General features: G+C 40.3%; 1 protein-coding gene across 1 annotated transcript in view; it reads right to left on the reverse strand.

Annotated features, from left to right (window-relative positions):
• Positions 1-17,031, reverse strand: part of SLC38A3 (solute carrier family 38 member 3) — a 269,690-nt gene that overhangs the window by 88,148 nt on the left and 164,511 nt on the right. Inside the window, exon 5 of the mRNA XM_069206822.1 lies at positions 3,859-3,932. Within this exon, the coding sequence (XP_069062923.1) occupies positions 3,859-3,932 (74 nt within the window). The remainder of the gene's footprint in view (positions 1-3,858; positions 3,933-17,031) is intronic.

Raw genomic sequence — 17,031 nt, forward strand, 5'->3', positions numbered from 1 at the left:
TCACGAAACCAGTTTTGTGTTTGCAGTGCTTGAATTTATCAGCGATAACGGGCGTATCGTGTAAGGAGATTTGTGGCAGTGGTATTTGGCTTTATTGGCAGTAGAAGCTGTTGATTGTATTTGTATTTGTTACCACTAGAGTACACAGGGTTCTAAGCATCATATTGCCCACATAATGATTTTTTTTTATGTTTGCCAGAGGTTTTTTTTAAATACTTATACAACAAGTGAAAATTCTACAGACATGTTTAATCCACCCATATTTAAATACCGTTGAGAAAACTCTATTTACATGATACACCTGAGAAATTCATGTATCTCCTACACCAAACTGACTTGGAGTTGTTAGTTGCCACACAATGGTCATTATAATGAACTGGCCATTAAGTCCCATGAAACTGGTGCCTTCTGTTACAGGCCTCATTGTAATTCTAAAGCCTGCAGATTTCCCGTAGATCCACTTTTTTTCTTTTCCATATTTCAGCTGCTCCAACAAGATGAAAATTCCATGAGGAAAACCAGTACAAAATGAGGAATTCAAGGGTGAATTCCGAATTCTGAATGGGAGCGAAAAATCATAAGGTGGAAAGGAAGTAGTGGCTTAGGCATGATACATGTATGATGAGAGTGAACAAAAGCAATAAATAAAATACAATTTTGGGATGTAACATTGACGTATTTCACATTTGAAAGAAGCACTCAATCAAATGCTAAATATAGAGGACAAAACAAAACACATTTATATAAGTAATAACTTGGGGTGGTTGACAAAGCTGACTGAGCTCATGGGATTGTTGCACTTTTAAGTGTTTTATTGTTGAGGAGTCAACGGAACAGAAGTGGGTGTATGTGCAAAATCATGAAGGTAAATGACTACAATTCAACCTTGAGCATGCAAAACCAAATTATTTGCTCATACTTAGCATGCAGGATATTCTGTCCAATTACTGACTAAAATGTCTTCAAAGTTTGTGATACTTCCTGTCACTGAGAGTATACTATGACATCCCTGGATAATAAAAATGAGGGAGTGATAATCTCAAACGCTTTGTTGGGATAAAAAACCCTTGTTACAATAACACTCATGTAACTAGTGTGTGGCATTGTAGACCACGAAGATGCTGGTGAGAAGGCCTTGTAAAGCAGCCCTCCCGTTCATTCACACCAGAATTATGACGTTTTTCATCACTGATAACACTAATTAAACATTTAATAAAAGATTGTTACATCATAGAGTATTTGGGAAGTTGCATACCATCGGCTAGAATACTGTGACATCATCAGGCCTTAGTAGCACTGTTATGGCAGGGGTGTGGAATTTATTAAAATATCTACTTGTCCAGGGGACAGGTTGCTTCTCAAATCTACTTGTCCCTTTGGTGCCATGTAGTGTGGCGACAAATTATGGCAGCAATTAATAGCCTCTCTGATTATGCCAGGGCTACTACCATAGTAGGGCTTGAATACTTGGAGTTTCAATCCCTACTGTAGCAATTTCCTTATTTTGCCACCTTTCTGCAGATCTGCATACTGGGGCTGGAGGAAGCAGTAAGCAATAGTTCCAGGGCTGGAATGCCTTTGAGTCTGCAAACCTACTAACCTGCATGTTTTAAAGATTTTTACCAGCTTCTCTCTAATATTTTCCCATAATAAGAAAGGTTGGACATTTACTCATGACAATGGCAGAATTAGAACTTCTTCCAGGGTTGGGAAGAAAGTGGCTGGAGGCAAAATGAACTTGCAAATGCTCAATAGATTTTCACATGAGCAAATCTACACATCGTATTTACCCACGCTAAAATACAGTTCACAAATATTTTATAGGGGTACGACATATACCATGGGTGCACTTTTGTGACTTTCTTTAAGAATTTGGGGCCACAAGTAGGTAGGTTCAGATTTGTGACCTGCAAATTGCAAGTCGCAAATCCGAATGTAGGATGGTGTCCTTGACACCATCTGTGATTCGCAAGGGCTTCGCAAATGCCCACATCATGAATAATCATGAGGTGGGTCGCAATTTGCGTCCCCCTCACGAATGGTGGCCTGCTGGAGACAGCAGACCACCATGTCTGTGACTGCTTTTCAATAAAGCAGTTTTTTTTTGTAATGCAGCCAGTTTTCCTTAAAGGAAAACGAGATGCATAACAAAAACGAAAAATGAAACGTTTTCGTTTCATTTTTTTCAGAGCAGGCAGCGGTCCGCAGGACCACTGCCTGCTCTGAAAAAATGTTTACAGTGACATTCACAATGGGGAAGGGGTCCCATGGGGATCCCTTCCCTTTTGCGAAAGTGTTATCACCCATTTGAAATGGGTGCAAACTGCGATTGGTTTGCGCCCGCGTTCGCGGTCACAAAACAATCCTACATTGCACTGCGAGTTGCAATTAGGAAGGGAACACCCCTTACTAATTGCGAGTCGCAAACCCGTTTTGTGATTCGGTAACCAGGTTACTGAATCGCAAAACTGGGTTTGTGCATCGCAATGTGCTTTTTGCACGTCGCAAACAGCGAAAGTCGCTGTTTGCGACATGCAAAAAGCTACCTACATGTGGGTTTTGGTCCCTAATTAGGTCTGGTGTTAACAAAGACATTTTGTTTTTATTAAACTTCTATTTCTCTCTCTTTCGGCTGGCTTTACTGTGAGTGATCGCATTCTGCTCTTCCACAAGGAGCATATTGCCACACAAAGTAGTTTTGTTCAGTGTCAGGAACTACAGTGGCAATCAGTGACGTAACGAAACTGGAGGGTGCCCCTTTGCAAAGAACATGGAGGAGCCCCCTCTCCACACTCACTCAGGGCAGGTGCTGTGCTGACGGGGCCCCCTGGAGGGCGGCTGCGGGGCCTTTGTTATGCCGCTGGTGGCAACGTGTGCTTTAAGAGTTCAAAAACTTTTTGGGGGGGGTTTGCCAATGTTTGTTACAATGTTGAGGGCCTGGTAGCTCCCACAACAATAAAGTGTTACAAAAGCCATGTCAAAACAAGACACGCATTGATGAAACTAAAAGACGTATAAAAGTATGTCAGATCAGTTGGCTTTGTCAGTGTTTGTTTATTTTCATGCTTCCCATAATCGTGTTAAAAATGGTTACACTGATTTTCCATTAGAAATATTTTTGGGAAATACTAGCATGCATCAACACATTTTACTAAATGACACTTCATTTGCATATAATCAGAGAGCATTCTGGGAGCATTATACTTAGCCTCTTAGTCTAAACTTTTCAAACATGTGTGTACACGTTTTTTTTTTTTTTGTACTGGAACCAACGTCAGTAGTGAAGTGTGACCTTAAAACATTTCTTTACAGCACGCACCCTAATAATGAAGGCTTTCAAATAATGAACCATAAATACAAGTTCGAACAGCATTATCTTTTGGAAACACATTACCTCAACTGCAGAGAGTTCAACTCTCTGTAAACAGGCAGCCAAAGGGTTTGTGCTGCAGGGGGTTGGGCCTACTTGTCCCAAGGACAAAGTAAACATAAAAACTTGTTGCCCTTGACCCCAAACAAGATGTCCCAGGCGTCGGGCAATAGGAATTCCACATCCCTGTATGGCATGTTTTAAGGTACTGTTAGTTTACAAGGCCTTGGTAAATTACCTCATAATTGGCTAACTATTTGTAAAATCACCAGCCCCTGATGCTTTATGTATTATTTTGCTAAAGTTGGACCAACATTACTTGTTTTGATGAGGTTTTTATCCAAGCTTTCCTAAGCTTCCTGTCATTAGTTTCACAAATTATTTAGCAGAAAGATTGCTGAGCAGGAATGTGTGATTCAGTCTTACCAATAACATAGCTTGGATCCATCACAACATTTTATAGTACTAATATCTCAAAGAGCACGTACCCACAATCCCTGAGGATTTCAGCAGCAGATGGATGGAGTAGCTGGAAAGCAGTGCCACAGCAGTGAGGAGGAAGCTGTAGGAGGAACAGAAAGAAGAGGTGCTGGGTAAGAAATAATCCTCCGTACATTCTCTCACAAGAAGCAGAAAGGGGATTATCGGAACTCCTTTGATCCTCAACCTTGCAGGTCTCACATACAGGCTGTAGTAGATGTTTCTCCATTTCAGCACAAAGGAAAGACTTTACACAAGAGGACTCAGCTAGTGCATACGGCTTGTGGCGGTCTTGATACAGGAGAGGGGCTGCACAGAGGGAATGGTGGCATTTGCCTCAGAGGGTAGGGAGTTCTTACTCAGTATGTGAAAAGTAAGCTCTTGCCCACTGATCACAAATTGCTGGTAGAGGCCTCTCCTACTAAAGGTACCCATCCGTTAGCTAAGTGGACTTTTGTGAGGTTTCTTTTAATTTGAATTACACACTAATTTGTCAAAATGTAAATGGGAACCATCTTTCAAGATCGGCGGTACATGAATTGGAAGAGCTGGAGGAAGAGGGGTATATAGTGGCTTTGGACAGGGTTAGGTGGCATCGTGTTTTAAGCCAAAATGAGTAAAAAGATGGAATGTCACACAAAGAGGAGATCATACAGTGTCAGGCTGGAGGAAGGTGAATAATATCAAAACTTTAATATAGATCTGAAAAATGGTGTGGACTAAGGTAGATGATAGAATTTTGCGTAGGATGGACAAGTTATTTGTGCTCATGGGTTTGAGAGACATACTAATGGTGCTTCTACAGAAAAGTCAAGGAGTATTGACGTCAATAAAAAAGGAAAACCAGAAAAAACTTTCTGGCTCGGTATGGATCAGAAGACAAAAATATTTACAAAACAGAATCCTGTATTACATGGGCAATAAATCGCATAAGATCCAATAAATCCGGGCTATGCCAAGGGAGTTTCCTTAGAGGGCTAATGAGAAAATAAGCATGGACATATGTGTTTTGTTCTTTGATAAAGGTTTGACAGGAAGATACGTTGTTGTGAATGAGTGACAGATAAAATGTAATTATTACAATTCCCTGTCAAAAATATTGGATGATTACTTAAAGAGTTATTATTGATTCATAGCATCCTTTATTTTTGTAATTCTTTTTTGTTCATTATGGGGGAAGGGTGTGTTGCATTTATGTAAGTGGAACATTGGCATTTGGAGCATGGAAATGGAATGTTGTGGGTGTTAATGTTTGGAATGTAAGGAACAACATTTGTTACCAGTTGGAGAAAATAGTCTCTACGATGTTATTTAGCTGCTTTCTACCCTAAATATCACCTCCAACAGGAACCTCTTTGGAGTGGGTGAAATAAAAAAATGACGAACTAAACAATCAGAGTCAAGGAAGACCATCTTGCACCAGTAGTAGGAGTAGACTGATAAAAACTAATGTAAATAAAACAAACTTTTTGGTTGATCTTAACATTGTTTAGGACATTCTTGGCATCAGTAAATCATTAATCAAAAGATACTGACCAACAACGAGTCAGTTTTGCAAAGGTATAGATTATAAATCAAGATGGTCAAAGCAATTGATGATAATGGAATAGTACTCTTATTCTGTATAATATTGACACTCATAATCAGTAAATTCAAGTAAAAGGGGCAGTAGAAATGATTTTCAAAAGTGAAGCCTAACCGGTATGGCAAAAAGATCGGTGTACAAACATAAAATGAATTACATCAACAGGTGTACATGGAAATATGTAGGGAAAAGCAGATACAAGTAGTGAAGATTGTCAAACAAGCATTGGTCAAAATTAGAAATTGTTGAACTCATTATTGAAAACTTTTTCAGGCTAGACAGTGAAAATAGGGGGACTGTCAAACTAATTGGAGTAGGGGAAGTGGCAGTGTGACTGAGAAGAAATTACATCAAACATCTGTTGTACGTTGGACCAAGTAAGCTCAATTCATGCTAAATTAAAAACATATACAGATGATACGTATGAACCAGCAACATAGTCCATTGTTACTAGAAAATTTGTCAAGCATCTTAATCTCGTAGGTCAGTGCTGGACACCTATGGTTTATATAATGCTTTTGAAATGGGCCATGATAAGAAAATGAATAAGCTTTAGAAACCTATTGTTCAGTATTAATGATGTAGGCTAAAAGTATTGTTGTATATAGCTGTTGGCAGTTAGGCTAAACACAACCATTAATGTTGGGGTTATGGTTATGTGTGGGGCTAGAGCTAGGGACATAGGTGTGGTGAGGGTTGTGGTTCGGGCTACGGTAAGAGTTAAGTTTATTGTCTAGTCTTTTCTTCATTCTACTATCTTCATGATTGTCAGAAAAATGTTCCCTTTTTTATTATGGGTTGTTCTTAATGAGTTATTAGATTTATTATATTTATCTAGAATTCTTGTAATAGCATGTACAGGACCCAAGAGTGTCAGAGTGCTTTATGCAGATCAGCAATATTACACATGTTGAACAGAGCCTTAGTGTGAATACAATGCATGAGAAGCAACTATGCAAGAACATGAATACTGAGCTGAAGACATCAAACAGCAAACAATAAAGAAGTATAAGTACATGTTCATTCCAAAAGAGATCATGAGTTCTGCAGTTCAAAAGTCTCCCAATTAGGATGATATCTGTATGTTTAAATATCATGCTGCAAATTCAGAGGTTACATCAAGGATTGACAAGTGGTTTTCCACTCTTTTTTTAAGGATGGAAACAGAGAATAGTGCTGACACAAGGCAGAAAGGAGTTCAAAACTTTAGCTGCAAGATCAGAGCAAGATTAATTTGAAGTGCACTTTTTGTTGAAGACAGTGTCACAAGGAGAGTAGTGTCAGAGTTGTGCATATGAAAAGATTCTACTGAGATCTCTTGTTTGTTAGTTAATGTGAGTGCTCAGAAGATAGGGTTTGTTATGCTCAGAAGATAGGGTTTGTTAAGCATCCCTGTTTTAGGTAGAACTGCCTTCAATGGAAAGCTTCCTCAAGGTGATTAATAAAGCAGTAATGTGATTGAAGTGGTTTATCCAGGATATATTTCTTAGGATGAAGCATGAACTTCACTTCTAAGAGCAAGTGAAAATGAATTTATGCATTCTAATCTGTAGACCGGAGTACTTCTTTGAGATCCTATTCTGATAAAAAAGGATTCAATTCCATGGATATGTCTGGACCTTTGATCTGTATTTTTCATTATTTTATTGACCTGTCCAGGAAGATTGAATCAATTATCAAGGATAAAAAGCAACTATCAAGAATAAAACCAAACAATTTTGTACTTTCAGAGTGAAGTCTATTAGCCATATTTAAAGTTTGGCAGACGAGATGCATGGGTGTGGCAGATGTTCCGTCCTCTGAATAAGTGTGTTATAGACTATAGCACTTGTATTACGGCTGATAGCATATCTGCCACATTTTGACAGAGAATCCCATCAACTAAACTCAAAACAAGGTCCCAACCTTTTTTGTAGGTCCAACTAGTCTTGAACTAGAGTAGTGTATACTGAAGAAGACATGAGAAGGAACTTATGTTTGTTGGGATTTTACTTAAGTGGAGCAGTCATTCAGGATAAAATGTTATCAAGATCTTTAGCAATCAATAAAATATCTGCAGCAATAAGGGCATATAAATACAGTTGAATGTTACCCACATATTAGTGATGGTGTGTGGAAAAATCTTTAATTTTATCATGTAGAGTTTCAAGATAGAGGTTGAAAAGTTCAGATGCTAGGATGGTTTCCAGGGCAGCACCTTTCGGTTTCAGAAAAAGTTAAAGAACTGACTGAGTTGATCTGTTGCAAACAATTAGCATTCAAACTCACTGCAGTCTTTTTAAGTTCAGTTTGAATTAGAATTTAATGGTCAACAGTGTCCAAAAGTCACTAAAATATCAAAATAAAAATGTTTCCTCATTTTTGCTTGTGACATTATCCCGTGGATCACCATGGCGGGGCTGATTAAGTAAGGGACAGGTTTGAGAGCTATTGTTAAAGACATATGTAGTCCAACTATATATATGTGGATCCCATATGTGCCTTCAATAATGGAATCAGATATTAACAACAATAAACAAATGAATATTTTTAAGTTTCCTTGATTAGGTTTCAATGTCTAGGCATTTATGACTAACATTGAGCAAGTAAGCTGCTGCGAGATGTGTATCATAGGCATCTGGATTGTTTCTAGAACAATAGAGCATTTTTATACAGCCAGATCTGAAGCGTTTCTATAAAATAGAAAATGACAGAGCCAGTTATTTCATTGGAGGCTTTCATGAATTTTAGCCCGGTGGAGGGGAATATATTTCAAATATGGTTTATTAGCGTATGGTTTGCAGACATCTCTTTAGAAGAATAATCAAAATCCAGGATCCAGGTAAATGGCTGTCTACTTACCTGTACAAAACCAACTGCACTCTCATAATACAAGTATCATCTCAATACATTTTCTTGTACTTTTTGTGGACACAAATAATTGGACCCTCAGAACAGACTTTGTTTTACACATATTTTCATGGATAAAGAGGTATTTAAACAGTCTGGGTTTTATTTTGCGGTACCTGATATTTTGAAAGGAATTTGCCAAAGCACTCCTCTACGTTTCTCCTTCTTAAACCATGAATTGACACTTGGTGTGTCTCCTATGTGTTTTCTAGGTGTCCAGTTGCTCTGCCCTGGAGTTACCTCGTTCAGTATTGACTTGTGCATTTTTCTGGCACAAGAAGAGGGAAATTTCCAGTAGAACGAGAACACCCTTCAACTGTGGGAAGATCTTTCGTGAGAGCAGCTGAATGGCTTGGATAGATGGAGACCATTGTAGGGAACAGGTAGATCAAAGTAAGGGATGAGTGTGTAGGAGAATCGTAAAATGACTAGAGTGGCATAAACAAGAGATAGAACAGAACATGAGGAGATCTAGAAGAGTGGGAGGCTGAAATACGGGGACACAAGGCTGTTCTGACAGTGATATCCATTAGAAACAGAAGAAATGAGGATATGATTAAGATAAGAGACAGTCAATTAAAAGTGGAGGAAGATTCCAGAATACAAGTGAGTGAAGGATGGTGCATGAGAAGACCACAGCAAAGTGAAATATACATCAGACGATGAGGAATGGGAAATCATAGTAAAAGGAGACAGGACATTAGTAAAACTTGAAGAAATATAAAAGGTTCCTAATCTTACAAGGTATAAAGAAAGTAGAAACTGAAGAATGAACTTGACTAAATGAATTGGCAAAAGATTAAAGGGGAAGTGGCATAAGAATAAATGTCAAAGGATGTTAAAGTGTTGAGATGACGGAGAACGGAAAATGCATTGTGTGAATTCCCCGCAGCATGGGGGCTATGTGTAGGTCTTCATGTATTTCGCACAAGAGCAAAAAGGTATAATCTCAAGTCTAACGTACTAGTATTTGCAGGAAGCATGGTGGACAGAATGCAACTGACTAAACCTTAATGATGAAAAGAATAGAACTATAGCTTCTCAGTGAATGTATATGCTCAAAAACTGAGGTGATGACTAAACACCAATTAGATAATAGGATTCAAACTTATGTGTAAAGTGCATAGTCTTAGTGTCTTGTTTAATGGTAATTCCACTATTGTATGACCATTTCAGATATGCATCTGAACAGAAGTCCCAATGCCTCCATGTGACTTGTAGGTATAAACAGCAACATATGTTTACGGTTATAAATTCCAGGTGCATATACTATATCAACACAACTTCAGAATCTGTAGCACATATTTAATGGGATGTTTCCGACTTCTCGAAGTGTTAAATTTGAAATATAGGTATGTTGTAGGGCTGGTCCTGGAGTCTATGTGAAAATGTCACCTTAATAATCTGCAACACCTGCATGTTTGAAGTACCAGCTGTGTAAACAAAACAAAAGCTCTGGAATCTGCAGAATAGCTACTGTAAGGCACCATTTGCAGGATCTGCTGAACAGCGTCCATTTGTCCATTTCTGAAGCATGGATATGTTGACAATGTTAAAGGTGTTTCTAATCAGTAACTCAGCACTGCAGATGGTCATTCCAGCAAGTGAAATAGACCCAGGATTTACGGGCTATTCGGACACCATTCTAATGGCAGATTGTGTACTCGGTGCAAGATCACAATAATGATATAAATGAAATGGCTCAGATAGCTAGTGGCAGTGTTTAATTTGAGCCGGTGGTTTACGGTGCGGAGCACCAGCACTTATTTTTGAGGACAGGCAGTTATTCTTCTGCCTTAAGAATTTACTGCAAGCTAAATACACATATGGGAAAGACGGGAAAAATAAAAAAGCGTTACAAAGGAAGAAAGCAGAAAGCTGCAAGAGTGGGCTGAAGGGGCAGGGAGTTTCTGTAAATGGACTAAAGAGGCCTAAAATGGCTTCAGGATTACTCTGCCTCAGTATTCTGTGCTCGCACATTTAAATGCAGCAGCCGCGTGTGTCAGAAGAGAGCTTTGGGTACCGGCACATTTTTATTTACAAATTAAGCACTGGCTAACGGTGTTTCTGACAAGACTCTTATTTAAAGGTGCATCTAGTTTGTAGCGTGTTTGTGTATGCGGTGTCCAGGTGTATGACTCGTGAATTGGACGAACGCTCTCGGCATGGACACGCTTCCATTAACCTGCCCCTGCCCTGTTGATGGGTTGCATGATACCGCACATGCAGGCAGCTACAAAAGCAATGGCTAATATTCCACCTCTAGTTTAAAAACACTCGTAAACAGGTGGTCATCGCAGAGGCAACTACAGTCCCTGAGAAAATGGTGACGACAATAAGGATCACCTTTGATTCATTGACATCAATGGAGCAGTACACAAACACAATAAGCTCCTCTGATAATTACCTCGAACGTTTTCATCACATTCAGGACGTTTTGGCTGCAGAACGGTCGACGACCTAAGAATCAGTTTGCAAAGCGATCGCTGCTTTTGCCCAGCACTGCGACCAGTCCATTAGCAAGGTGATAGATGTATTTATTATCATAGTTTAAAATGGCCCTTCTTAAGGGTTCTCAGAAATTCTGTCTCATCTATAGTAATGAGGACAAATTCCGTGAGTGAATCTAGTGATGGGAGCCGGTGACGGACAGCAGACTTCCATCACTGCACATTTACATTCGCAAAATGGCAATATTGCTGCTCCTGTCCATTAAAGAAACAGACAGGGGCTGCAATTACAAGACAAATATGGCCTGTAGAGAATGGACACACGGAGACATGTCCCAAAGCCTGCTCCCGACATTCACTTACTGGAATCCCTCCCTTACTGACAGCCACAATTTTGCTCATGAATACTAGCCCCCTTGAAGTTTCGGTGCGCCATCAATTGTTTGTGAATGCAATAGTTATGGGAAACCACTGATGAATGTCCTTTGCATGTCACTTGGAGAATGTACCCCTTTTCCTTATGAGTTGCTAGGATTAAGCAATGGGATGCAATACCCAGGTTTTTAACCCTGAATCAAAAGTGATTCCTAGCACCCAATGTGAGAGTCTGTGGCAGTGATGGATGATATGGGATGAGAAATGAGTACATTACCTTTAGGGATGGAACATCTTGTGTCTCCATCATCAGGTAAGGGATGGATGCTTTAACTCGAGTAACAGACACGTGGTGTATCGGGTAAGTTTTTGAATGTGGAGTTAAGAGACCTGAGTTCTAATCACAGTTTATCCCCTGCACCAAAGTGTGCAACCATGGGAAATTTGAGATGAGAGTGGCCTTGGCTCATCCCAAGTCCTCGTCTAAGCAGCAGTACCACCTACATGTTAATCACTGTTATTTTACCACATTTTTGATCCCAAACAAGCTGCAGCACATTCTGCCAACCATTTACAAGTAAAACGATATATACAAGCCAACAGAGTTGAAAGAGGCAGCCTGAAACTGACAAGGACGCTCAAGTAGCCAATCATCTATGACAAGTATCTGCACTATTAGTGGAAATCTGACTGAGAGTGGCGCTGGACGTCCATCACTCACACTGCTGTCTAGCTGCTCTGAGACACAATCTCATCCTGTAGATGGTGTACCTACCTTCGCTTGTCCTTCCTTGTCTTGTCATCCGACTGACAAGAATCTACACATGCCTGCGAGTGCGAGCTCAGCCAGCCAAGGGGTTCTTGGGTACCAGGGAACGTTGCTTGTCCTGAAGGCACTGGCAGGCTCGAGTGAGAACCAGATGCCACGTCGCCAGCCACAGAGGTTTACATACCCCTTGTTCTTATTCATAGATGCTATCACTAGCTTTTTGCCGGTTATGCAAATAAACATTAAAGGCTGAATGAGTAGCTCCTTTTTCCTGCAATCTGACACCCGACTAATAATAACGGAATTATTAAATGACCTCATACGTCATTCTCTAAACGGGGTAGTTAGCTCAGAGCTGCCCTTGTGGACATGATGAATTACGTTTTGCATTTAGAAAGAAGAGTAACACAAACAACTATCAATGATTGCTCACATTTTTAACCAAATTCTCTTTGTGTCCTTTTTACATCCCTCTTAATATTTCCTTCTTTCTCTTGCCCTTGTCCAGTTCTTTTCCTTTGAAATCTTGATTTGTAAGAGACTGTTTGATACTGAATATATGTGTTTATATGTTTACGGTAGTGTTGGTAGCCTCATGAATTTTATGTCACGTCATTTCCTAAGTTATCGATTGATGTAAGGTCGATCTCTTTAATTTGGTCCACATGGTGCGTGACTCGTCCTCATTATGGTTTTTAGCTGTTTTGAAGACAACATAATAAAATCTAACCTTGATCACATAGTGTTGGCAAGTTTTGAACTTATTTTCTTCGTGAGTTGTCTGCGTTAGTGTGTGGTCGAAATCTCTTCTGAACATTTTGGAGGTGAGCCTCTGTCGCTGTGCATACAATTAATGCCCTTTGTTCCTCAATTCCCGTACTTGCAAAAATTAAACACTTTGAAACAAAAGGACACCTATTTATTAGCACCATATACAATAATGGATATTTACAGTTACAGTAGTATCACAAAGCATGCATAGAAGACATTCTGAGACATTCAAATTGTAAAGTTGCTCCGCCCGCTCTTCAAACCACACTGAAAAGCCCGAGTTGTGGTTGGTTGTGTTGGAGTGGTGCGGTCGCCTCCAAGCTATCAACACAAATAGGAACAGCCTAGGTAAATCATTAAGTGAATGAGCACCCCTTCACCTTTCGCTTAGTGAGGAAGAAGCAGCAGAGGCCAGTGCTACCTGAGTCACCAATTGGAACTGGAAGCAGGAGGAGAAGAGCCAATAGGAATGCACTATGTTAAAACACCCCTTGCGCCACAAGGCCTCATTCAGCTGAAACAACAGTGAGAACCTTTCCGCTGTGCTGTATGTACAGTAGGAGGCCTGTTTCAGCGCAAAATAAACAGTGTGTGGACTTCATGGTCAGGTACATGTCTCTCTTCGTGTTTTGGAACAAAATGTAGCCTAGCGGGACATAAAGCCATGTTGGCCAGATGGTCTAGTTTCTGCTTCAATAATATATCTACCCTGCTGACACATTTTAAAGAATTCTGCACATCGTGAAGAAACCCTGCGTGAAACACTATAACATCCTATAAGAGATTGAAATTCTGGAATTCTTTAGCAGCCCATTGAATCAATCTAAAGGCTGCTGCTTGGGTTGATTATAAGAATTCTGAGCTCAAAATATCACGCACCAAAATACTGTGGACTAAGGAGCACATTTACTAAACTTTCATGCAACGGAGGGCAGCAGGCAGAGTTGCTGCGCTGCTGGTTGTATGACGGAACAATGAATGCAATTACCACAATTGCCTTTACAACGTGGTAATTACAATGCATCTGTCATTACAACGAATGCACTTACAGCTAACGTTTTTTACCATGAAAATGCCTTCACCACGAAAATTTAGTTATAGAGGCATGGTTGGTAAAGACATATCCGTGGTAGAAAATAAAATGGTAAATATATATATATGTATGTAGATAAATATATATATATGTATAATAATGTATAGATTTGTGAATATGTTTAAATATATATATTATATACACACACACGTTGCCACCCACAAACCTTACTCACCCTACACCCCAATAATTCCCTTACCACCCAAAAACCCAGGCCCACCCTAAAATGTAAAAATGCCCTTACCACCCCCAAACCCATACCCACCCTAAAACATAAAAATGCTGTAACACCCCAAAACCCATACCCACCCTAAAACCAAAAAATGCCCTTACCACCCTAAACCCATGCCCACCCTAAAACCTATAAATGCCCTTACCACCCCAAAACCCATACCCACCCTAAAAACAAAAAATGCCCTTACCACCCTAAACCCATGCCCACCCTAAAACCCATAAATGCCCTTACAACCCCAAAACCCATACCCACCGAAAACCTAAAAATGTCCATCCCACTCTAAAACCCATACCCACCCTAAAACCAAGAAATGCCCTTACCAACCCAAAGCCCATACCTACCGAAAACCTAAAAATGCTCTTATCACCTTAAAACCCATACCCACCCTAAATCCAAAAAATGTCCTTATGACCTCAAAACTCATACCCACCCTAAAACCTAAAAACCCTAAAACACTTATTCCGCTTAATACTTACCTATATTTACCTGCAAAACCTTTACCATGCATACACCTTCACCATTCATGTCTTTAGAACACAATTTGTTGTAAAGGCATGCGTTGTAAAGGTATATTCGTAGTAAAGGCATGCGTGGTAAAGGCATGCCTGGTAAAGGCATATTCTAGTAATGGCCTCATTGTTAATGCATTTCCTTATAAATGCATCGTTGTAAACGATGTTGCCCTGAAAGCAAATGGTGTGCAGTCTAGCGCCATTGCAGGCACCCTTGCACCATAGTGCAACGCTGTCTGCATTACATGCTGGATTGTTTTAATGCATGAACAAACACCATACAAGCCACCATTTTAAAACAGGAAAGTGGGAGATTTTAAGAAAACAAAATTGGGGGGAATCTATTTTTCCCATTGAATTCTATTGACGCTGAGGCAATTTCAGGCAAGAGACAGGTACAATAAAGCCATTTTTGGCTTCAAAAATCAAAAAGGTCCCACCTGAATCGGGTCTATTGAAAGGTATGAAACATCTTTCTGCAGAAAAAACAATCTTTACAGGATTTTTGCTCATTTTACATGTGCTGCAGAATGCAGCACACAAGGAAATTAAAAGAAAGAGGAGAAATAAAGGTATCTCTCTTTGTTATGCCTTAATTGGAAGGGCATAGAATTTTTACACATTCCTAGGTTTAGAAGTCTTTGTAAATCTGGGAGAGTGCCCAGTCGTGACTCGCGGTGTTAAAGGGGTAGGACAGCGCGCGCGGGGGTGGGATGGAAGCAGGAGGGGTAGTAGGGCGGTTAGCAGTGTGTTAGAAAATATTAATAACATTTAAAAAAAATTAACTTACCTGAACGCTGCGCCGCGCCACACTCCGCTCCTCCACTGGCTGCAGGCAGACACAGGCTCCCAGCCTGCCCTGCGGTCAATTCTGACACTGTTCAGAGCAGCGTCAGGATTGGCTGGGAGCACCCAGCCAGGGAGCTCCCAGGCAGACTGGGAGCCTGTGCAGGCTCTTTTCAGCCCTGCAACTCTGTTGCTGGGCTGGAGAGAGCCCTGTGTGCATGTGTGTTTGGCCGGCCCAAGACGGCTGGCCAAAAACACATGCACTCTGACACTCGTCACCTCATGGCCCCGCCCCTTTACAAAGAAACGATAATGAACACTGTTTATTATCATTTCCTTGTAAAGGTTTTGCAGCTGCCGCTGCTGGCGGGGGGCGCTTTGGGACACTTCTCCGCCCTCATGGAGGAGCCGCCCATGAACGTGCCACACTCCATGGGGGATGCCTGGGAACACCCATGCTCTACCCAGGGAATGACTCCCAAGTTTAAATGAAATGTAGCACAAGCAGCTGCTTTATGTTGCATTTCTTTTCAAAGCCCTGCAAGCTGTGCAAATCAGGTCTTGCATTGTCCGTGTGTTAGCTTGGGTGATGCAAGAGCAGCACAACTGCTTCATAAATATGGCCCTACATTTTTTTAAACCTAAATATTGAACTTTAAAATATTGGGAAGGTAAGTGCATATAGGGGAGTATAGATTTACTATGTTTAACTCTTCATCTACATACCTTAAATATATATATATAGTCGAGGTACATATGTGAAGTAAAGTATAGTAGACCTAAACTTACCTATATCTACTTTCCATTACGATATTTTGGTTATAGTGACTTAGGCATTGATACTTTCGCTGTACAATATTTTGCACTCACTTGTCAGGTGGAATACCTTACTCTAGAAGCACTTTTCTCAAAAAGTTTAATTTCACAAGTTGGAGCTCACAATTTCACAATAATTACTTCTTGCAATGCACCACAAAAACAGTAAGAAAACTCCAGTTGCTTCTCTAGAATAGTGTTATTTTATGAGACCTGCTCCATGTAGACCATAATCTAATAGTGTTATAATCCAGAATATAGCTCTCAAACTTGCTCAGTGCTCTTGCAATGTACAATGAACTAAGAGGAATATTTACAAGCCCCTTGCACCACACTAGCGTAATTTTCTTGCGCTATAGAGCATTAAGGAGGCAATTTTCCCTTGCCATATTTACAAAGTGGTGCAATCCATGCATTGTGCCACTTTGTAACCCCTTCCATCACATTATGCCTGTGCCAGGCATAATGTATGCAAAGGGGGCGTTCCCATGCACGGAGGCCCCAAAAAATGGTGCATTATATTCAGGGCCTCCCTGTGCTTTGCTGCAGAAGAGTCAACATTTTTGTTCAGTAGTGAAGCAAAGCTCCACAATAGCATAAAAATGTTGGTGCTATTGTCCTAACAACTGCCATGGTGCGCTGTATTGTAGATTGTAAATACGGCGCAACCATGGTGTCAGTAGGTGCCGGTAGAGGGGCACAAGAAAAGTGGTGCATCATCTATGATTCGCCACTTTCTTGTAACTATGCCCCTAAGTGAGACACTGGACTATGTAGATCTACACAAGATCACATGCAATGTCAAGTACACAGGGCGACATTAAGAATCCTGATCCATTAAACAAGGTATGCATTCTCCTTCATGTGTTTTAGACCCCATATGAAAACAAAATGTACAAT

This window comes from Pleurodeles waltl, chromosome 9, assembly GCF_031143425.1.
Source record: "Pleurodeles waltl isolate 20211129_DDA chromosome 9, aPleWal1.hap1.20221129, whole genome shotgun sequence".
Classification (NCBI taxonomy): Eukaryota; Metazoa; Chordata; class Amphibia; order Caudata; family Salamandridae; genus Pleurodeles; species Pleurodeles waltl.